The 24684-nt window shown below is 38.8% G+C and overlaps 1 protein-coding gene across 1 annotated transcript in view; it reads left to right on the top strand.

Moving 5' to 3' along the window:
* Positions 1-1006: 1006 nt before the first annotated feature.
* LOC104270843 (leucine-rich repeat serine/threonine-protein kinase 2-like) overlaps positions 1007-24684 on the top strand; it is a gene marked incomplete at both ends in the record, with an annotated part of 36474 nt that continues 12796 nt past the window's right edge. The window contains 12 exon segments of the mRNA XM_009865319.1: positions 1007-1113; positions 5235-5323; positions 7531-7665; positions 8959-9093; positions 12113-12244; positions 15107-15226; positions 16234-16361; positions 16891-16970; positions 17755-17861; positions 21296-21425; positions 22185-22309; positions 23955-24088. Coding sequence (XP_009863621.1) covers positions 1007-1113; positions 5235-5323; positions 7531-7665; positions 8959-9093; positions 12113-12244; positions 15107-15226; positions 16234-16361; positions 16891-16970; positions 17755-17861; positions 21296-21425; positions 22185-22309; positions 23955-24088 — 1422 coding nt within the window.

Below are 24684 nucleotides of genomic sequence, written 5' to 3'. Positions count from 1 at the left end.
TTAAGTAACTCTTCTGCCAAAAAAACTCTCTGCCAATTACGTCTATAGTTTGTGAGCCATACTTAAAATTGTCTTGTGTCATAACTCTGTTCTTAAAGCACACAGGCCTACTTCCACATTTTTTTTCTTTTTATTTATACAGGCAACCAAACTTTTGTGCCTAGTTTTAATTAATTTTTGTAAGATCTCCTTCATCTTAACATTTCACAGTTCTCTTTCAATGCAGCGAGGATTTCTTGCTCATCAGTTAATCCTTTCTGCCCATTTTGCCTACATTCAATCATAGCAACCAAAAGGCATTCATAAGAGAGCAGATTTTCTCCAATATAGAGGACCAAAGAGGAACATTTTTGGCATCATTTTGGGAGGTTTGAAAGCTGAAGTATTTGTATGGGATAAAGCAGGTAGTTGCTAAGACCAAATATATCAGTTGTAGTTCATCTTTCATTTGGTATGATCACAAAACCTTCGCTGCCTTCATTACGTTTTGAAAGCACGCAGTATTGAGGATTCATGATGAGAATATGAAATACGTGGTACTGCTTAGGTATCACATCCTATTTAAAACATTGGACACTTTAAAAAATCCGTTCTTACTCTTTATAATTTGGAATTAAATGTCAAATTTTTATGGAAACGCCCCCTCTGCAATAAAAGTGGGCTACCTGTAGTAGTGCAGTTGTCTTCTCTGTTGCATGATGACATACTGTGGATCACATCATAATTTTCTCTCTCAGCAACATTTTTAACTGTCCTTTATTTTCAAGCGCTGCTGCAGCATTCTGAGAGTGGTGTGTTTCTACAAGCAGTGCATTCAAAATAATTAGTTTTACCGCCATCTTTTAACTTTTTATGTAGTTTGTCTTGTGTTAATTAATTTTCCTTCATTGATTTCTCTAGATAACTCTTCAAAACGTCTGTCTTCCAAAGCCAAGAGCATTACAAGGCAACATTAACGTTCCAAACAGAGTATCTGTTCTAAAATAGCTGCATTTTTGTTTTACAGATGGGGTGGTCACTTCTTTGTAAATTAATAGAAATATGTCCAAGTACGCTACAGAACATAGCTCCTAAGGATGTTGGGAAGGACTGGGAAGTACTAGGTGTTCACCAGTAAGTATTCTGTATGCAAAGAGTCTTGGTTATCGGGGCGGCATATATATGCAATGAAATATATAAATGCAATGAAACATATAAATGCAATGAAATATATAAAGTTATTACATCAGATTCTAAATGGTTGAGGATTATTATGGATTTCTTCAGCCTTCAGAGTGGGAGACTCACAGAGGCACCGATCTTTTCTGTGTGTATAAGTATCTCATGGAGAAAGTAAAGGAGACTGAGGCAGGCTCTTCTCAGCAGCTCCCAGTGACACGATGAGAAGCAACAGGCACAAATTGAAATATCGGGGATTCCACTTAAACATTAAAAAAAAATACAAAGAAACTTCTTTTTTAAAGAAAATTTATTTTTGTTGTGAGGTTGATCAAACACTGGAACAAGTTTCCCAGAGAAGTTACGAAGTCTCAAGCCTTAGAGATACTCAGAACCTGACTGGACATGGCCATGAGCAATCAGCTGTAGCTGACCCTGCTTTGAGTAGGAAGGTTAAAATAGGAGCCCTCCAGAGGTCCCTGCCAACCTCAGTGATGCTGGGATTCTGTGGTTATCAGGGCCTTCTGTTTTAATGACCAGACACAGCATTACCTGGATGATTGTGTGTGTGATGAGTTATATCCATAAGCCGAAAGTAGTCCAAAGTGAGCGGAGGGGTATTTGTCACACCTAATCTTAATTGTCTTAAAAACTCAGTATTTAAGCTGGTCACCTGAGCTACCTGTGAAGTGTGGACGTAGTACCTTCAGAGAGGTTGGCTCATTCCATCTTTTTAGTAAGTTATCCTGGAGCAAATTGTGTTTTGGACTTGCCCATCTCTGTCCATAAACTGTGGAGGGAGCCTAAGCAACTCCTTTCTGAGTGGCTGTAGTTAGATGGGGTGAAAATGCACATAGGTTAGCTCTGTAGTTATTCCACAGCACAAGTGCTGGTTGTACATGTGGAAATAATACAAATAAAGGAGAAAGGCTTGGTTTGGTGTTCTTTCACTTGGGCAGGGCTGATAATGACAGCTAGAAGCTACAGCCTTGTAACTCCCCTAGAAAATCTGCCGCTGCTTTTAGAGTTTTCACCATGCCCTTCCTTAACAGGTGCTGTTGAAAGATCATTTGCATTAAGATGTGGTTTGTTTTACAATGGCTAGAGCACAAGGTCAGCTGGGGAATAAACCCCTTTGGAAGAAGGCCACTTTTGTTAAAAAGCAAAAATGATTTTTCGTTGTTTTTCATGAGCTGAAGCTAGACAAGCTAGTCTCAATTTCTTTTACAACTTAAAGGCTTGTTAATTGACCGAGTCTTATTCTCAGAGCTAGAGATACTGCTGTTCATTCTTGGGTCCCAGAAATATCGATCTTTTTGGGCTTATCTTTCCCATAGCCTCCTCGGAGCCCACACAATGTGAGCAGTTGAACAAAGCATCCTTTTCAAACTCAAACTTCCCTGAAGATCTGATGATAGCATTACTGTACGCGCTTCCTTCCCGCTACCAATATTTTAGCCAACTGTCTGACCGTTTTCTTTGCTGTGGAGAAACTCATCCTTGGTGGCAGTCAGACATTTCTGTCAGGGCCCAAGGCAGAGCAAGGCGAGTAGATTTTATTTCAAGTTCCTTGTGGGTCAATTAAACTAGTACTGCAGTGCATCAACACTGTATTGACTATTTGCTGTTTGCAGCAAGGCAGGGAACGGTTATGGTAGAGAAGAAAACTTGTGGGTTTTTTGCAAGAGATTTTCACTTTTGTGTAACTTATTTTAGGAGAAAATAAATCTCACGCTAGTTTTTTGTCTCTCAATCATGAGCCGACTTGATGACACTACAGCTGTGCTTCGAAACAGTAGTTTGGTATGGATTTAGGTGTTCTTGACAGACAATGTAATAATTAAATAGCTGATGTCACTGACAGAAGAAAGGGAGGAAATTCCTGCAGTGTATTTGCATCCTTTTTACAAGCTCAAAGAGGCATCATGAGATGTTTCATAATCTGTTACGTTAAACTCTTATACAGTAGGTGAGGTTTAGAATATTTAGTGTCCTCACTCTTGAGTATACTTGAAATGGGAAGGTAGATGAAGGAAATTTTCTCCTTGTTTCAATGTGTGGTAATTTTACGCTGTAGTATACTGAGCCAGCTCATGACTTTGTATCAGCACTTGCCTGAAACAGATGACCCTCTATAAAATGCCCTCTTCCCAAAGCACATTTCCTTCCCAAAGGCAGAAATCATGAGTCATTGGTATACAAGGGAGAGACGTTTAACGGCTTTGATAACTCGATGGGGTTTTCCATCCATGCAGGGTGTAAGGAGTAAGGAAGTCTAAGCCATTGTTACTTAGGGAACAGATTGATAAAAGAATCTTCAGCCCCTGCACAGTTTCTACACATGTATGCGTGTGCACACACACCTGCAACCGCACAATAAAATGCATTAGGAATGCTTAAGGCTTTAATCAGGAAGTTGAAGGAGATTTAAGGGTGTCTGTTTAGCTACTCTTCCAGCCTGGTTAGAGTGGCTCTTTGTTTTCATTGATTCACCACCCTACTACTTGGTCTGTACGTGTGGGCTGTATGCTGGGACAAGAATTTGCCTCAGGGCTGACAACCCAAATGCCACCGTCTGTCCTTGTCTGTAGACTTCGAAGTCCGAAGCGTGCACACAGAAATTTCAGTGAGGTACCTGTTCTCAGTATAAGAAAAAAATAACCTGCCTTTAACTGGATTTTTTTTTCCCATTCTTAAAATCATCACACACAATATTCTGACTAAGCCTAGATTTCAGTAGAAGTTTTGTGTTTATGACAGTTTAAGGATGTAAGCAAGGCATGGCTTATATGAGCCAACAATATAGCTTTTATTGGACTGATACTGTTAGAAATTCCTGGCTTGCAAAAAGTAAAAAATACCATATCTCTTGTTAGACTTTGCCTTTTACACTGTACTTTGGTCATTATAGCTATGACACTAGTGCTACAACAGAGGAGAGAGAAACTTCATCATAGTTTGAAAGGAAAAGAAAGAAAACAGTGATACATTTATTCTAGCATATAAAGACAGACTTTAGTAAGGCAAACAACATCACTGCTAGAGCTGGGGAATGAAATTTGGATTAAACCTCATGTGCTGCTTTTTGTTTTTCAAGACAGGTCAAGAATATGTACTTAAGTATCACAAACTACTGCACAGTGAATTTTTATCGGATATTATATGTACAAAGACCCCTGTATGAGTGTTATTAAGACAGCAGAGTCAAGCTCTCCAAAATTGCAAAAATAAAAAATGAAAGTTTCTTGAGGGTTTTGTTGTTGTTTGAGCCTATCTATTTTTATTTAGTTTTTAACTACACAATGTGTTGGAGTTTTCTCCCCTTTTGAGATCTGCTTCATTTGGTACAAAATCAATGCTTGTTTGTTTTCTGTCACCAGCATCAATGGGTGGCCCGTTGCCAGATTTACTTTATGTTAGTGGTACCTTATGTGAAAACTGGTGTATTCATTTTCTTCTTGGCTTTTCTTTGTGTTCTTCAGTATTGTCTAGAGCTTTTAAAATTTTGTTGGTCGAGAAAGTGTTATGGATTTGTGTCACTGTTTTACAGGTGGAAATTTGAGCAAAATACGTTCAAAGTATCAACTGATTTTTAAGTGCCCAGATTTATACGTGCACTGGATTTTCCGGAGTGCTTAGCATTGTTTGACTCACTCTGTTCTTAGAGGGTAGAGTTCCTCAAGATGCTGTTCAAGTTCTTTAGCTGGGAAACTGCTGCTTCTTTTCCAGCAAACTTTGATATTTCATGCTGCACTCCACAGCCTTGCTCTCTGTGGAGTAAACCCACCTTGAATGAGACTCCTCCCCTGTAGAATTAATATTCTGTAATTAATATAAATTTGATAAATTATACGTCAATATTTGAACAAAGTGTGAAAATAGTTAAAATACCAACATTATTTTGTTACTAACTCGAAAAAAAACATGAACTGAAATAAAAGTGTGGGGTTTTAAATCAATCAGGAGCTTTTTAAGCTTTTGCTAATCTCTGTTTTTAGAGTAAACATTTGAAAAAAATTTGTATATGTTAATATTTCTTTAGCTGTAATTATTTTTTCTTTTTTTTTAATTTTTAGGCAGATTCTTAAAATGCTTACAGTCCACAAAGGAAATATAAATCTCTCAGTAATAGGACTGAAAGCATTAAATCTTCTCCTCATGTCAGGTATTGTGTGTTTTATTTTCCTACTTTGGCTAAGCCTTTAAAATACAGAACTGTCCAATATAAGATGTGTGACTGTACATGTTGGGCCTGATTTTTCTCTCTCTGTCACTCCGTAGTCACGTCATTTGTACTTGTATTCAAAATATTGAGTACTGTTTTGCACCCTTTTTACCCAAGTAGAAAGGATTCTTCAAATAGCGAGGATGCGAAGAACGTGACCAATTAATTTTGCCAACTTGTTGTTAGCATAGACACTAATACTTGCTATTAAGTAGTTAAAGAAAATAAGTAAGAACTCATTTTTCCTTACCAAAGTATAAATTTGGTGACATTCTAACTTTCTTCTGTTAGTACTTTTGAAAACAGTAAGTCATAGAATCATAGAATCATGGACTGGCCTAGGCTGGAAGGGACCTTAGAGATCATTTAATCCAACCTCCCTGTCATGGGCAGGGACGCCTCTCAACTAGATCAGGCAACACATGGGGACCAAACGGGGATCGAACCCGCGGCGTTGGAGTTATCAGCACCACGCGCTAACCGGCCCCATCCCTGATATTTCTGTTATTCTGCTCTGCAGAGACGTTACATTACCATGTGCAGAGGACTTTTTCTCGTGGTGCTGAAATTCGTGGTCTCCTGCTGATATTAAAGGACACCCTAAGGGAGAAATTCTGCTATTTTTATTTGAACTAGCATATAATATTAGCACAAATTATTGCCGGAATAGGAATGTTCCTGTTGATTTTAACAGCCTTATTTACAACCTAAGGATTAAAGTTGACTTGAGGTAGTAAATGCTATTCATTTGTCTGTTTTATAAGATCGATCAACTCCTCAACCTGCTTTCCTCTCCCGTTTGATTGTAGAGAGGTCTGCAGAACTAGCTTAAACTTTTTATCTACAGAAGTTGGGTAATAGAGGTCTCATTATAAGGCTCTGTCCTTAATAATAATAAATAAAAAATAAGCAAAATCTGACTATTAGTAGCTGTAACCAGTAGCTTCTTTCTCTTAATTATATTGTATTATAAAGGGTCCTAAACTATTTCACTTCAACATGAGGAGAAACTTCTTTACTGTGAGGGTGACGGAGCACTGGCACAGGCTGCCCAGGGAGGTTGTGGAGTCTCCTTCTTTGGAGACTTTCAGAACCCACGTGGACGTGTTCCTGTGTGGCTGCCCTAGGGGATCCTGCTCTGGCACATGGGTTGGACTAGATGATCTCTAGAGGTCCCTTCAACCCCGAACATTCTATGATTCTATATATTCCATAACAGTTTATTCCTGACTGCTACTTTTCTTCTCAGCAGATAATTAACCAAAGTTAAACTCTCATTTCAACTACCTAACTTCAGAAAAATATTTCAAATTCTACCTTGTCAGAAAAATGTCTTAGTGTTCTTTTTTTCTATATGTTTGTTAACTTGAATTGCAGTATAGTTGGAGCTGACAGGCCAGTGTGAATGCCATGTAGAAAGATCTTCTCCTGAAAAAGGATAATACAAAAGCAAAACCAAAAAACCCAGCTGCAGCAGAAACACTGGAACAGGCATTATGAATTCTGAGATTACTGTAAGCTTGAAAAATTGTCATGAATATGAATCTTGCCTATGCGTGCTATAGGGAGAGTAATATTTTTTCCAGAATTTTTTAATGTCATGAGAGCAACAGTGACATTGGCTTTTTACTTCAGTTTCAGACTGAACAAATGGCTGAGAGAGTGAGGATAGGGTCTGCTTTCAAGGTTCACCATAGCTGGCAGGCACATTTAAAACCCCCTTTGTTTTCCTCAGGCAGTGTAGTTCTTCCCTCTTTCTTCCACCACCTTTACTTCTTAGTGAAACTTTTTAGCTTGCTATTACTGCAAAAAAGGAGGGTTTTGATGGGTTAATTTTCTACCAGTTCAGTGAGTTGAATTGCCTTATTGAAGGGTCAGACAGTTACCAAAGTGGCGCAAGGTGGGAGCAGGACCGGAGAGAGGAAACTCTTTTTTGGCAGTAATGTTTTAGAACATCTCAATTTTATTTTAAAATACTATCTTGAGAGATAACATCCTCATGTGTTATACAAAAATGTGGATTTGAGCCATCAAAGCAAGTTTTAAGGACAGTGTTAAAGAATTTGGGTTTTAATGGTTAAGCACAGTGCTTCAGTAAAAATGTTGAGAACTTATCCGTGCAACGTGTGATCTCTTCTGCTATTCAGACGTAATTGCTTTCCTGCTCTTGGAGGAAGAGGTGGATGTGTTTTCCTTGGTATTTAATGCCATGCACACCTTCCCAAAAAATGAAGAGGTTCAGCAACATGGATGTAAAGCATTGCACAAACTTTTTGAGAAAGGTATTTATATCTTGTAGTTTATTAGGTTAGAGAAACGTATAGGTTGGGAGGGGGCTGCAGATGTTTATTTAACTGCAAGTAATGAATTCTCGCATTCCAGATTCTGTTTTATGTATTATATCTGTTCTTTGAATGAGTTAGCATAGAACACATTTTCAAAGCACTATCACAGCTTTTCTAAATTAGAGCAATGAACATGATTTCAAAAAATCAAAATGTCTCTTAGCTTCTGAGAAGATGGGATTCAATGTTAGTAAACACTGAAACAAAGGCAGTGACATTTGATTTTGATTCTTAAAAACTGGGTTTGTTTATTTAAAGACTGGGAAATTTTGACAATTTATAATCAATTCTAAAATAAACCAAAATGTTTCTTCTGAGAAATGAAGTCCCCATGTGAGGAATCTCTGCAGCGTTTTCAGGAACTATGTGTGTAATTCCTGGAAATCCCATTGTTGTAGCAGCCTTGCCTTGCATTACGTTTCTTGCTTCAGAATAAATACTGAGAAATAATAGCACTCCTACCAGCTCTGCTGTACTGCTTTATTTCAAAGATAATCTCCAATTCCTTAGATTTTTTTTTCCTCTCTGGCAGCATTTTATATGGCTTTTTCTAAGTCTTCCTCCCGCACATGTCTACCTGGAATTACCTTCTGCATTCCTTCCCCTTTTCCTCTCTCTCCAAATACTTTTGTCCTGCTGTACTTTCTCCTCAGTCTCTTCAAAGATCTGAGTTTCTTAGATTTTTCCATGCATGCTCTTTTATAAGTGCCTGATTTTTACAGATTTACAGACTATTCCAGGTACAGATCTGCATACCTTCTTGTTGGCAGTGCAAACGTAACAAATTCCTAGGCTGGCCATGGCTATTTTTTCCTGCCTCTGAGCCACCTTGTCAGTTATTGTAGCATGAATGTTTGCCTAGCCTTAGCTTGAACCAGATTCAGAAAATGATTCTGCTTGCAAAATTTAAAATCTGTCATTCTTTCTCACCCTGGATCAGTGTCCTGGTTCATTGCACAGCCATGCAGTTGTGTCAGCACAGATGATGAGTGCAGACATGAAAAAACCTTAAGCCATTATTACAATGAAAAGGAGGTCAGTTTTTAGTAAAAGGAGTCATAACTGTGGTAACTAATGAAAAGGAGTCATAACTGGAAGCTAATGTGCATGGCAAGTACCTTACTTTCTGGGACGTAGAAAAGAAAACTTGATAAAACAGTTGTCTTTTTCATGGTGTACCAGGATGTGAATTACTGTCTCAAACCATATCTCTCTTGCCTTTGAATTTAGTTCCAGAAGAGCAGCTGACTGAATTTGTTGAAAGTAAAGATCATATGATCATACTGAAAGTATTTAAGGAGTTTCCAGAGAAAGAAGAGGTGATTCTTCCTGCTCTTTATTCACTACATTCCTTAGCTGGTCCACGTAAGTACTGTAATTCTGTGATTATTCAAAGTTACTGTGATTATTCAAAGTTACTGTAATTCTGTGATTATTCAAAGTTATTTTCAGTTCCTCATCTGCCATAGTGTGCATCACCTCATCTTTTACAGTAATCTTTCACTAATTTTAAAAAATCAGTGAGAACTGGTTGGGAGTTGCTAGACTCCCAAAATACTGATTTGTATTTTTTTGTGGGAAATTATCATGTTCAGCCATTCTGATAAAGCTGGAATCTCTCATAAAGAGCAGAAGGAGACTTTCTTTTGCTTGGTGCAAATTCTAACAAAGATGCTCATCATGGTTGTAGAGGTCTAAGATCAAGACCCTGCCTTGTCTGTTTCTTAATATTTGAAAAATAAGGTAACCTATTGACTACATAAATCTTTAATGAGTTTGGGTAGCAGGTAAAAAAACACTGTTGGAAGAGGCTGTTCCACAAGGAGAAAATCACCCATACAAATCCAATGGCCAGGACTGAGAAAAGGTACCTGAGACACTGATCCTTCAGCAGTGACTGCAACAAGGAGCACTGGTAGCGCTGGGCACAGTACAGTCTGATGGTGCCCTCAGGTGTTGTGCGATAAGACTGGAAGAAAATGTCTTCTTTATGTCCTGTGTTCTGATAACAGCAGTCCCTGTTGTGAGCAAAATTAGATCCTGAGGAATGTTCTTGATGGTTTGTGCCAATTTGTTGACAGCAGTTTGATCTTGTTGACACGGAGGCAGTTCTTGTCAGCTTGCTGCTGGTGGTCACAGTTTTGGCCAGCATAAAGCAGGGCCCTGCTCTCCACATCTTTTGTGTGGTATGTGCTGTACTCTTGCAAACGTGATTCCGCACAACGCCTTCCTCTTACATCCTGTCTGGCTCTGTAGGAACCGTGCCGGCCCCATGTATGCCACAAATGAAGAACTAGACTGGAGTGTCCCACATTTCATCAGACTTCTATTTAGTTTCTATTTCTCAGATGTCCCTCTGTTCCCGATTGTGTTTAAAAAGCTAAGTACTCCTTGAGCCAGAAACAATTTTACTCTAGCCCAGAAATTAACGACTTGTACCTCACTATGCCTTCTTTCACTAATGCGTGTGTAGACTTTGTTCCATCATGTGCCATGAGAAGTTGAAGGGTAAAAGTTTATTCCAATGTGGTACAAGAACTCTTTTAAAAAGTCTCAGTAATTTTGATGAAATCAGAAAATGCTTTGCCCTCCAAAGTCCATAGTGGAATGATGGGTCCCAGAATATTGGCCATCTAAACGGCAGCCATTCAGGCTTCTCTTCTGTTTAATGGGGAGAAACAGGCACTTCCAAGAGGAGTTTTGCTTAATCCTAGAAGCAGGACTTGTTACAGCTGGGATGAATCACCATATGGAGTGCTCAGATCCCTTCATCAATTGTGGTGAGAACCTAGATGACCAAGTTTTGGTGGTTGAGATTAAATGAGATCCATTCCATCTTTTCTCTAGCATCTTTTGGGAAATGGTGACTCCCTGCAAATGTAGTATTGCTTCTTTCTTGTAGGCTTAAAACATGCAGTTAATTAGGTTCTCTGTAGTAAACCATTTCGGAATTTTCTGAATATTTTAATGTGTCTATAATCATCATCTGTGAAGTGATGCGGTACCGTTTTGTGAGACATACCTTTAAAAACTGAATAAATCGCTATTATCTTAAGCATTGTGAGAGGTATCTCCCTTCACTATTAAGTAGAACACTTCAGAAATGCATCCCACTCAGAGCTTTCTTTTTCAACCTACAGAGTATCATTATTTAATATTCAGAGATAGATTGTTTTGAAGTTTTGCTGCTGCTTTAAAAAGAGTAATTATCTTTAATAATACAGCTGTGAATATTCCTCTTACACTGTATACAGGAGAGCCAAGCTATTGAAAGAATGACTAAGAAAGTTTACAGACCTCAGCAGAGTAATGCTAGCTCCCTTGGAGTCAGTGACAGGCCTCTCTCTCAGTCATCGGGGCCGTTGGGGCATTGGATTTTGTCTAGGATTTTTCGGATTCATATTCTCTCTCATACCCTGGCTAGACATACTACGAGAATGCTTTCATAAACTGTGTTTTAACTACGATGATGCTGTTCTGCCTTAAATTACTGTCTGTGGGATTGCTCTGTCCTTGGTGGGAGAGGATACATTCTGTCTTTTTAAGGGCTTCTCCTGGTTTCTGTATCTGATCTGCGTAATAATCTGTGAAAGGTGATCAAGCACTGGCACAGATTGCCCAGAGTGGCTGTGGAATCACCATCCTTGGAGATACTTGGAAGCCGTCTGGCCGTGGTCCTGGGCAACCTGCTCTTGGTGGCCCTGCTTGAGCAGGATGGTTGGACAAGATGAGCTCCAGAGGTCCCTTCCAGCATTGATGACTTTCAAAATATTGCAAGAGCGTTAGACGAACATTTCTGTACCCTCGGTACACAATAGGAGTACTGTAAAACTGATTTAAATGGAAAGAATGACTTGCTAACTTGCTCCCTAAAAAAGAGGGAAAACTTAGAAAAACTTGATTAAGTTAAGTAAATTACGTTCATTTGGAAAAAAATAATTAAAGTATTTCTTTGTTTTGTGTCCCGGGGAATATTACTGAAATACTGTAAAATGTTTACTTGATCACAATCATGCTATAAACACCGTTTCTAAGACTGAATGAATATTTATGAAGCAATTTGTTTAGCTTTAAGAAAAAAGTTATGTAAGAGTAGTGTGTGAGGAATTATCTGTTGTATGGCCTGACAGAGAATAGAACAAATCCGTAAATGTTAATACGGACTCTGAACTTCATAAATGGTTTCCGTGTGTGGGTGGGCATTATTGTCTTCTGTGGCAGTGCAAAGAAAAAAAAAAGCCACATTTCTCTCAAGTTGGAAGGCAAAAACCTCAATCGTAAGCCTAGTTTTTTACATAAATCTATTTAAATCAAGTCTGAATTAGAATCTGATCGACACGTGATTTTTTCCTTATGCAATTTTTGTTTCTGTTTCTTTCTTTAGCCAGCAATGTTGAAGTGCTCATGTCTGGAAATGTTCGCTGCTACAATGTCGTAGTGGAAATGATGAAAAGTTTCCCCAATAGTGAAACAGTTCAGGAAGTGAGTTGCTGCTTGTTGCATAAGCTTACGTTGGGTAAGTTCACAAAGTTGTTTACAGTCAGCTTACTCTCACTGTGTAAGAGTTAGAGTTAACTGACAAGGCTACAGGCAACAAGAGACTACTATTCCAGTTAATCCTCGGGGTGGGGTATAGTTCCATGTCTCTAAGGAGGTAAACAGACTGAGGGAATGCTGGCCACACTCAATCTGGTCTCTTTTTGTGTTAAACGTTAGTAACAATGACAGAAGCTGCCATGAAAGGGTAGAGCAGGGAGAGAAATGAGACAAAAGGGTGAGAGCAGTACAAGATGAGAACGGGAGATCAGTAGATCCCATTCTATATTCCATTACTATAGAAAGGAATAAAATTCCTTGTAGATTTCGTGTTTGAAGTGGCAATGCTGAATGCGTGAGAAACAACCGGTGCAATAGAACTAGCTGGGAGGTGTTCTCCAAAGCTGTGTTTTCCTCCTTCCAATGCATTTACTTTCAGAAATCTATGCTGCTTTCCTGGCCAGGTGTGGTGCCTGTCTTGGGGTCCTCTATGCCGCAGCAGTGAAAGAACCACTCGTTCCTGGACTTCTCTAGGCTGGGGCAAAAATACTTTGGTTGTCCGGGCTTTCAGGGGCTAGCGTCGCTTCAAGAGCACTGGCAAAAAGGATTTGCTGTGCCTCTTAGCAGCTCTGTGCTCTCTCTTGGCACTGTCATAAGCCGGTCTGAACAACTAGCAAGGACCACGAAATAGGAAGTTTGGATAAAAAGAAATATGTTTTTTCCGCTGCTGCATACAAAACCACTGTGAGTAGTTTCTAAAGCAGCCCCAAATCTGTGGCAGGTTCTTCTTATCAATGACTCAGCCGAGGTCTTTCTTGTGAGTGAGACTTCCTGATTCTTGCAGGTGGTGGCCTGAAGCTACTGCAGATGTTGGTACCAGTGCATGACTCCCCTTAATCAAGTCAGTCTCATCCTTTCACCATCTATTTCTGCTTCTTCATGCAGATATTGTAGAAAATACAGATGTAACTTGAGTGCAACCCAGAGCAAATTCCAGTTCACCTTCAGAAAGCCAAATAAAAATTTCATGAAAATGTGGTGGTCAAAGAGGTGGTATTTGCGGGTTTTTGGCAAGGGGCAATGTTACCCTTGGATGGTTTGCTGTGCAAAGCCAACTCAAGATAGGGCAGGGAAACCAAGCACTTGTGGGGACGCAGCAACTCTATTGACATGTCTAGATCTTGCTTTAAGCAGAACCAACCTGGTTTCAGCCACACGTTTGTCACGTGTGTGCTGACCAACAAGTAATAGTGAAAGTGAAGCAGCCCCAAGATCGGTTTCTTCTTTCATCGTAACAGGTGTCCTTCATCTTAGTAAGAAGCCACTTTAGGAGAGTTGTGGGAAGAGGTGTCCACAGCACCACACAGTTGAGGGAACAGGTGTGAAATTGTTCGGTGCTCCTGGGAATAATCTGGAAGATTTCTATATAGCCAGTGTGGCTTTCCAAATTATTCCAATGGATGCTGTCTTCCTAAACCCTTAAGTGAAATGGTAAAGTCAGCATCTACTGGCTTGTAAAGTCAGCATCTACTAGCTTCCAAAATCACTGTCATGTTCTTGTTAATCTGGTAATGACTATCCTGAAATTGACCATCATCAGAATTTTAACTGACTGCTGCCTGTCTGGCCAGCCACATGTCCAACATAATTGCTCACTACATAGCCTAAGATTATTAATTTTGTGAGGTGAGTAGTGCATTCACACAAAGACACCATTTCCATTAAAATACGGCAAGAAACAGCAAAGCTGATGTAACATGACCATGCTACTACAGCGTAGGAAGAAAAATGCTGTTTTCAGTTGCACCTGTAATAGGTATGAAGGCCAGGGTTTTAGAATAATGAATCTGGAAAAGACTTTCGTTAAAGTCTCTTCTTAAGCGTCCTGTTAACTTGATCTAAATGAACTTTGTCATAATACACTGGGAGAGGTACTTACCTTCTGGTGAAAAATCTGAACATTACAAATAGTCAGCATCTATAGGACTCGGAACCAGAACTGAGGGAAAGAAACGAGGTTAGCTTTTCTTCTGCTCAAGTTTGCGAGACTCTTAATTGCATACCTCATCTGAAGGGTTTGAACAACATTGTTTCAAAATAATACCTGGTTTCTAATCTGACCTTTCACATTGCTACGGTGATTCACATTTTAGTAATAAAGAATTAAACAAAATTGAATATCAAAATAGAAACCATAGCTGTCAAACTGTATTTTACAAAGAGAATATTGCTGTATTATTTTATGCCTGATACTTGTTTTTACAACAGAGAAGTTATTTTCATTTGCTTGCTTTTTGCAGAATTCCTTATATTCATCTCTTAATATAAAACACTGTACAGCCTATAATAAAAATTATGCTTTGAATACATTTATCACCAACAGGTAGTTCTTTCTAGTGTTCTGGATTGTATCTGCTCTGTATTTATAATGCTGACCTTGATTTTTTTAATGAGGAGTACAAAAACAGAGGATAAACTAGAGTTAAACTACTTGCTTGATAGGATAAGTCATTGCAGGAATTCAGGACCAGGATTGCATTTGCTTCCTGGCAGGAAGTCCGTAAGTGATACACTGACTGTATTTTTCTTATTTTGATGACAGTGTGCATTAAACCTCAGTCTTATTTAAAGAGAAAAAACCACAAAGAACCTGGATCCCAACTGGATTCTGTCCTTGACCAGTTCTTTCCACAGATAAACCATTGTTATGTCAAGCTCTGTGATAAGAAATGCCATGTTTGGTACAAAGTTTTTACATTGTGCGCTGAGAACTTCCTGTTAAAAGCCTGTAAAGCTCCAGATGTGTATTAATATTCATCTAATATCTTATGGTTTTTTTCAGGAAATTTTTTCAATATCCTTGTGTTACATAAGGTTCCAGAAGTCATTGTGAAGGCTGTTAAAACATACCCTGAAAATGTAAAGTTACAAGCTGCAGCTCTCAGTTGTCTAGCTCTTCTAAGTGAGTAAATCTCTTCTTAAATACATAAATTATTTCATTTATCTGTCTCCTTGCTAATTTTTTTATATTGATAATTTTCTGTAATAAGTTTGAACCCCATTTCTTTAATGTAAAAGCCTCAGATAGGGTAGCTTTGACAGAGCTAAGTTTCTTACACACTTCCACTTTGCTGTTTTACTACGACATGGCTGTGTTCAAATCACATGCCCAACACTTTCCCAGTGTTCAGAGCTGGCAAGTTGTGCTGACAGATCGTAACAATAGGTAAATATTGGATAATCCCTACTTAGCATAAAATCTCTGAAGATAACAACACTAATTTGATGCTACTTTTGCCATGTGGTAGACTACGCGTTATACTGGGACAGTTAATAGCAACACCAAATCAGTTTGTGTGCTTGAGTTCTGAAATGAATTAAAGATTTAGGTTTTTCCTTGAGTACATTCCAGGTATTATTTTGAAACAGAAGTTAGTTTGCTAGTGGCAAAAAGCTAAGAATCTGATCCTCTTTGTCTTGGAGTAATTGTTTCTTGCAAAAGTAGCAGAAATGCTGCTTTTCTGGGACCAGCTATTCCTCTCTTAGCAACTGCAATTTGCACAGGTTTTTTCAGTGCCACTGTTTCAGAGTGTAGATGACTCTGTGAGAAGTGGTTACATGCAAATGAATCACAGTTATATTTATGTCTGTGGTATTCTGTATGTAGATACACAACCAACAAAAAAGTATGCGTGGGTCTTTTCAGAGCCTGGACATTAACTGATCTGTGACTATAGACAGAATTTACCTCACTATAATTTAGTTTTTTAGTCCCTTTATAACCGTAAAGACATTTTTTCAAATCTGTCCTAGAGTTTATGTCTGAAGGCTTCTCCCTTCCCAGAAAGGGCTAATCTCCCCACTGGTTTTCACACACAGGCACTGTAATCACCTCCATGGCTACAGCAAGGTTAAGACATAAGTGTTTTGTTCTCACAAAAAATTTATTGTAAATATTTTTATTTCAAGCTGAAACAATATTCTTAAACCGAGACTTAGAGGAAAGAAAAGAAGAGGAGGAGGAGGAAGAAAAATTGTGCTGGTTGGAAGCATGTTACAGAGCATTAGAACTGCACCGAAAAACCACAGATGTGCTGGTGAGAATTGCTGGGAGATGGGGATATGAAAGGGCTGTATTATGCATTGAATAGAATGTTTAGCAATACCATTTTCTCTCGTATATGCTCAGGCCAATAGGCCTTAAGGACTGGAGTAGATTTAGAATAAATTTTACCTTTCTTGCATTTCTTATTTTTGTTCGTCTCAACTGTTTTTGCTTATTCCTTTGGATCCAGTGTAGGTAGTTGATCTCAAGATTGTTGTTTAGGTAGCTTCTCTGTATACAGCAGCAAAACATAGGCCCAACAACAGAATAATTCATTTCAGCCTAAAATATGTATCAGAATGCAAATCAGATAATGAGACTGTGGCACACATTTGTAACTCAATCCTTTCCCAACTCTAACGAATGTGAGAGTCCACATCTTGTTGTATTTCTACATCATTCATCTTAAACCTTTGTCATGGACTGGAAAACAGTTAAACTATTGAAATTTATTCATACAGTTTTGATATTCTAAAAGCATATTTTCATAATCCTTTTGTCTCCCCGTGATTTACATTCAGGAGGCTGCATGCTGGGCTTTGAAAAACCTGTTTCTGTATCAACGCAACCTTCATGAGAAGATTGGAGATGGAGATAATCAGTCAGTATTTTTGAAAAAGAAAAAAATTAAAGCCTATTACTAGGCCATTTGGGGTCTCATGTTTCAATTATTTTTATTTTTATTTCTAGTTTTCTAATAAATGCATGGTGATCAAGAACACTTGGGAAATTTTCTTTTTTGCAAAATATGCTAACCTTGACTCAAGCAAAATTGCTAGTGTTTTATTGAAGGATCAGAACACAGTTTGATTGAGCTTAAATTGTAAAATTTTATTTTTACAGTAATTTATTCAGTTGTAACAAGAATAGGAAAGATTAAAGAATGTAAGAGTGGGGGAAAATAGAGAAGATTAAAATATCTAGTGCGTAAGGAGTATGGAAAAGCACGGTTCATTTTCCCACGAATCAGAGGAAAGGGCATAGTATAGGGGGTGCCATCTCATCAGGGAGATTCTATGCGTCGATAGGACACAGACTTTCGTTTCACTTAACTTATTTCTCAGAGCTGCTGACAGTTTTAATAATTCAGATTTTAGTAAGCCTGTTTTGTCACCCTTTCTGGACCTCTGGTCACTTGGAAAGCAAGGGAGTTCAGTAAGATTCACAGTATGCTAATATGCCTAATTTGCAAAGGAAACTCTGGAAACATATTAGAAGTACAATTATCTGAAAATGTAATTATAGCTTTTATGTAACAAAATATAACTCAACACCTTTTAATACTGAAAATATAACTTAATACCTTTTTAGGAATCTGAACTACAGTTATGAAGTAACTGCTGTAATAAGGTCAGTGTGCAATGATTTGTTTGTCTCTGTGAAAGGTTCCCAGCAGACAGAGCCGTGATGCTCTCCATGCTGATGCACTCGTCTTCAAAAGAAGTGTTTCAGGCAGCTGCTAGTACCTTGGCGATTTTGACACAACAGAATGGTAAGGGAGTGTGATTATCTTTACTTTCTAATTCAGCAAAAAATTATTGCTCTAATATAAAAGGATAGTTAATGAGATATTGTGCGAGTAATGTTTATTTCCTGTGTTTAGAATATGATGCAGTTGTGTTGAGTAGGAAGTTTATTCTTTGCTTTGAAAAAGCTGGTTTTGCGCTAATATCATAGGATCATAGAATCATAGAATGGCCCAGGTTGGAAGGGACCTTGGAGATCATCTAATCCAGCCTCCCTTTCATGGGCAGGGACACCTCTCAACTAGACCAGGTTGCTCAAGGCCTCATCCAACTTGACCTTGAACATCTCCGGGGAGGGGGCATCCACAGCCTCTCTGGGGAATCTGTTCCAGAGACTTCCCACCCTCGTACTGAAGAATTTGTTCCTCAGATGCAATCTAAACCTATTCTCCTTCAATTTAAAACCATTTCCCTTTGTCCTATCGCTGGACACTTTTGTAAAAACTCCCTCTCCAGCCTTCCTGTAGTTCTCTTTAGGTATTGGAAGGCAGTTACAAGGTGCCCCCAGAGTTTTCTCTTTTCCAGGCTGAACAATCCCAGCTCCCTCAGCCTGTCCTCGTAGCAGAGGTGCTCCAGCCCCTGAATCATCTTTGTGACCCTCCTCTAGACTCGTTCCAACAGATCCATGTCCCTCTTATGGTGGGGACACTAGAACTGGACACAGTATTCAAGGTGGGGCCTCACTAGACCAGAGCAAAGGAGGAGAATCACCTCTCTTGACCTGCTGACCACACTCCTTGATACGTCCCAGGATGCGGTTGGCCTTCTGGGCTGCATGAGCGCACTGCCGGCTCATGTTGAGCTTCTCGTCTATCAACACCCTCAAGTCTTTCTTTTCAGAGCTACTTTAAACCCACTCTGTGCCCAGTTTGTATTTGTGCCTGGGATTAGCCCAGCCCAGGTGCAGGACCTTGCACTTTGACTTGTTGTACGTCATACAATTTGCACTGGCCCATTTCTCAAGCCTGTCGAGGTCCTTCTGGACAGCATCCTTTCCCTCAGGTGAGATCACTGCACTGCACAGCTTGGTGTCATTGGCAAACTTACTGAGGGTGCACTTGATTCCACTGTCTGTATTGCTGACAAAGATGTTGAACAGCACTGGACCCAGAACAGACCCCTGAGGAACTCCACTTGTCACTGGCCTCCACATGGATATTGAGCTGTTGACCACAAGTCTTTGAGTGTGACCTTCTAGCCAATTTCTTATCCACTGAGTGGTCCATCCATCAAGTCCATGTCTCTCCATCTTAGACACAAGGATGTCATGTGGGACAGTTTCAAATGCCTTGCACAAGTCCAGGTAGATGATGTCTGTTGCTCTTCCCATATCAACCAGAGCTGTAGCTCTGTTGTAGAAAGCCACCCAAATTAGTCAGGCACGATTTGCCCTTAGTGAAGCCATGTTGGCTGTCACCAATGCCCTTGTTCTTTTTCGTATGCCTTAGTACTGTTATGAGGAGGATCTGCTCTGCGATTTTACCTGACACAGAGGTGAGGCTGACTGGTCTGTAGTTCCCTGGGATTTTTGTACTTCCCTTTTTAAAAATGGGAGTAATGTTTCCCCTTTGCCAGTCTGTGGGAACTTTGCCAGACTGCCACAACTTCTCAGATATGATGGCTAGTTGACTAGCAGCTTCAGCTGACGGTTTCTTCAGGACCCATGCATATATCTCATCAGGTCCTGTGGACTTATGCAACTTCAGGTTTTCTAGGTGTTCCCACACCTGATCTGCTCCTACACTGGGTGATTCTTCACTCTTCCAGGCCCAGCCAGTGCCCTCTGACTTGGGTAGTGTGGCTCAGGTGGGTACCATGTTGAAGAAAGCATAGAATCATAAAATCATAGAATAGAATGTGTTGGCCTGGAAGGGAACTTTAAAGGTCATCTAGTCCACCGGCCCTGCATTGAACAGGGACGTCTTTAACTGGATCAGGTTGCTCAGAGCCCCATCAAGCCTGACCTTGAATGTGTCCAGGGATGGAGCCTCCACCACCTCTCTGGGCAACCTCTTCCAGTGTGTCACCACCCTCATAGTAAAGAACTTCTTCCTAACATCTCATCTAAATCTACTCTGCTCTACTTTAAAACTGTTGCCTCTTGTCGCTACACACACTTGTGACCAGTCCCTCTCCAGCTTTCCTGTAGCCCCTTCAGGTACTGGAAGGCCGCTATAAGGTCTCCCTGGAGCCTTCTCTTCTCCAGACTGGACAACTCCAACTCTCTCAGCTTGTCAAAGTAAAGAACTCTTTGCCAGCTTAGGTGTTGCAATTGCTATTTTTTGGATCAGGAGATGTGAAAAGAGTGTGTTCTCTTTGTATGCTTGTTTAAATATTTATCACATGTTTGAATTCCGTCAAGGGCAGTGTTTTTGAAAATCACATGAGTATAGGTTGCAGTCTGACAAATACCTTTTTCTTGCTTAACACAGGGGAGTTGACGTGCTTTTATTAGATATCTTTCCCAGAACCCTTTGAAATAGTTATGGATCTCAAGTGGTTTGTAGGCCACACACTGAAAACCCCTCGCTAGATAGGAAAAAAAAAGACTAGCAGGTAATTACTATTATCTAGGTGAGAAAGTGTTGTTTTGTCACTAGGTTGCTGAGCCATCAAAGTAACATGAAACCTAACTTTGAAAAGATTTTGTAGTTATTCATGAGATAAATACGTATCTATACCAAGAAGTAGATCTTGTAAACGTATGCATACTGTTATCATGTGTTATGCCAGGTACTTTCATAAGAAGTTGCTGACAAATCGTCCTCTGATTCCCTTTGGAAATCTAAAGTGAATTTTTATTTTGTCTTTTTTTCTTTTTTTCCCCCCAAACGAATGTGATTTCACCAGAAATGACAGACATAAGGAATCTTAGTAAAACCGTCTGGCACAATGTAATATTACTTGAATTAACCATTTGAAATGATAGTACTGAACTGGGAATGACAAGAGTTAGTGGTATTTGGGTATTTGAATTTTTAAAAAATTAGCAAAGTAAATAAAGTGAATAAATATAATTTCATTTTGTAGTCTTATTTTGGAAGTTAGAAAGTTTTTAAGTTGTAGTTTTCCTACCTGATCACAGAGTGCAACCAAGAGGAAAAATTTCTCAAGAATAAGAATTTTTGAAAATCTCCTTCCATTAAGTTTATTTTATGTATGCAGAAATAGTAGATGTATTTAAACTTGTTAGACATTCAGGAATTACAGTGCTTTTGATTAAGCTATGCAAACAGATGTCAGCTTTAGCCCAAATTGTTTCCTGTTCTAGTTTATATTTCTATAACGTGTGTTTGGTGAGGAAAAACTTCAAAAAAAGCTTTAGCAGTTGTGTTGGTTTTGAGGACTATACAAAAAGAGAGAGATTTACTTATAGGATGCTTGCTATTTTGTGTTGTAGTAAATATTAGGAGGAAGCTTTTGGCTAAAGGCATTCATATGAATGTTTTGGATATCATGAGGAAACATCCACATTCTCCTGAAGTGGCTGAAAGTGCCTGCAGAATTCTGAATCATGTTTTCGAAGGAAGGTAATATACTTAGAAATACATGGCCAATTCCTAATAACAGATTTGTGAGATTCAGTGCTGTAAGTGATTACAAGTTTTTCCAGCCTTCCCTGAAACGTTTGTATGTGCTCCTCTGTCTGTGAAAAATGACGGACTCAAGGTATAGTTACAGAATTTCTTATGAGTAATTTCATTTTATAAAGAAGAAAATCTCAAAACTTGCATAAACATGTTAATAGAAATAAAAAGTATTATAAAACGAAAGAATAAAATATTCTTAAAAGTGAATTAGTGGCCTTTGCCGACTCTCATTTCTATTTTTTTTTTCTTCAAGGTTAGTCTAGCATGATTGATATTTTCTTGTTTATTCTGCAAATATCTGACAATTAATCAGTACTTTATGACAGTTGCCGAAGGCTAAATTAAGGAAGATGTGTCTTTTCACATATATGGACTGGGAACAAAGCAAAATATAGGAATCCACCACTCATCCTGAATGAGATAGTATATTCTCTGTGTATCACTGTTCTGAACTGGACTGAAAATTACCTCTCAGTAGTCTAGAATGGAATTTGTTACAAAGACTGAATTTACAGAGTAACACGAAAATAATGTATTTGTTATGATGAAGAAAAGTACCATAATTTAATTTCTGTTTTATAGCTCAAACCAGAGTTACAGTGTTCAGAAGGGTTATCCCACAATGTTAATTAAGGAAACAAATACACGTAAAATTTAGAAATGCGTTCTTTTTATTTCTTTTATAAACAATATTTTCAGTTTCCCTCATCTGGATGTAATGACAGTAGCTGTTTCAGAAGTTGTGAAAACCATGAGGAAACATGAAAAATCACTCTCTGTACAGCTGGAAGCACTGCGAGTCCTTTTACACTTTATGATGCCTGGTAAGTCATCCAAAAATGTAGCTGGTGTGGCATCAGATCCCAAATCAGAGAACAGAATTAGATCGCTGCGGTTTAGTCTTCTTGCATCTATTGAGAAAGCCTTTAGTGGGACTTCAAAAAATTCATTGGTGTTCTGTACATAGAAGAGAGCAGCCGTAACTCTTTCAAGAAGGTACAAGATAGAGGAAAACTTTTGAGGTGTTAAAGGGAATAGACCAAAATTATCACTGCTGATTTCCCCTTGATTTCATCAGGGAAGAGTTAGCTCCATGACTTTTCAGAATTCAGGGACTAAGGGTGGAGCTGTCACTGTGATTGTATGTTTTCATCACAGATACCCTTTAAGTAGGAGCAGGCAGTGATAATGACATCAGCATCCTAGTACCACAAAATACAATTGATTTAATAGTATCTCCTGGAAGGAGTATAAAAACTGTACCTCTGACACCAGAAGATACAGTGATTTAAAAATACAAAATATGCTATTATATATACTATTTACTGCAGAAAAGGAGAAGCCAAACTGTCTAGCTTAGAAATTCCTTTCCAAAAAATACCCTCCTGAAAGGCAATCTACAGTGGGAAAACTATGTTAGTAGTTCTATAGCTTTAATAGAATTTTGGGAAATTTTTAACTCTTCTTATCAGTTTACTGCTGTAGATCCTGGAGTTTTTTTCCTCTAATATTGTGAGAGTACAGACATGGGGTACTGATTTTTTTTTTCAGAACAACTTTTTGTAAGTGTCTTTCGACAGTTTTTGTTGAACATTTACAAAACCAATAACTGAAACAAGTAACTTGGCTAATATGCAGACTGACTGCATATTTTCACTTTTCTTCTATTCTGTGAATTATAATCTGAATACTTTTTTTTTACTAAACAGCAGGATTAAGACTAGATGTGTATATTCTGACATATAGGCAAGCACTTTTTTTGCTAGTGTGTTGGAAGTGAAGCCGTTCTAAAGTGTGATCAAGCAAAGAGAGCACCAATTGGATGTTGGAACCTGCAGGTTAATTAGGGAGTAAAGAGTAATTCATGGGGAAAATAGTAAGCGAAACAAATATGAATGCTGACTTTTAAAAGCTTTTTGGGTGCTTTCTGTAGTGCCACTTGACCGCAAGCACCAACAGCTCCAAGAAAGGTAAATCTGGAACACCCTTCTCTGTTCTTTTATTTGTACTCACCTTCCGCTTCATGTCATGCGTGGGTAAAATTTGGCCTATGATGTGCTGCCAAGTGAGAAATGGCAACTCATTTATTGATTCTCTGTAGTGTCTCTTTTCTAGAAGGAAGAGGCATTCAGAAGTACTTATTAGGAACACCAAGAAACCCCATAGCTCAGAAATGTAATATGTTGCAGTGTGGCTTAGGCAAAATTCTTTGGTGTGACTTTATGTTGTTGCAGTAAGCACTGAGCAAACATACGGTGAAATCGTCGCTTTAAACACAATGTACTCACTCCACAGTGACAATCTGGAGGGACTCCAGGCTCTGTAACTGCAGCATTCTGAAAATGTCCTAAGGTCTGAAATACGCCCTCTGAGTCACCCTGTGTCTTCAGTTCGATTGTTATATTGGGTTAATGCTGAGGAGAATATTAAATCTGTTCTTCTGAGGAAGGCTGTTTTCTATTGTTGCAGATACAAAGAATGAGCACCAGAATGGATCTTCCAGAGACGTGGGAGATGCTGCTTTTGCGCTTACCATAAAAGTCATTAAAAGCCAGTGTCTGTTGGAGGGAACTCATACGTTGGTGCTTAATGCTTTGAACAGGGTATGGCTAAAGCTTTATTCTAATGGATTTTGTCACTCTTTTACACTTGCAATGTTGAATCATTTGTAAGTCTTAGTTCCTAATTGATTTTCCTGTTGATTTTGTAGAATTAATCTTAACTCCCAAGTTTTGTTTATCATTGGGCTTTCTTCTTGCTTTCTCTTCTGTAGTGTATTAGGTGATCCTTTATACAGTAACTCTAAAGGATATTTATAAAAACAAGCTGACTTTCTTTCAAGCACACAGTGTATTTGTGATTTTTATAATGGACTACTTCATACATGAAAAGTGTCCTCACACCTACATCTCAAGTACACATAGAACTGAGTTGTTCTTTAGTGTGGCTGTCATGGAGACATACTTCTTTACTTTCAACAGAACAGTGTTTCTCAGTTGTCTCCATTCTTCTTACCATTCAATTCTATAACTTTTTTTCCAGCCACTGGAAAGCAGAATGCTAACAGTGCCTTGAAGGGGAAGCTGAAAAATGAAAGGCGGAAGCAGACCCAGTCTAAACAAAGGATACACTGGGCACTTTGCACAGCAAATTAACTTAAATCCTAGTGATAGGAAAGGTTTCGCTTCGTGGTGGTAAG

The sequence above is a fragment of the Apaloderma vittatum genome, unplaced genomic scaffold (genome assembly GCF_000703405.1).
Source record: "Apaloderma vittatum isolate BGI_N311 unplaced genomic scaffold, ASM70340v1 scaffold9842, whole genome shotgun sequence".
Classification (NCBI taxonomy): Eukaryota; Metazoa; Chordata; class Aves; order Trogoniformes; family Trogonidae; genus Apaloderma; species Apaloderma vittatum.
This window is presented reverse-complemented; position numbering and strand designations above follow the sequence as displayed.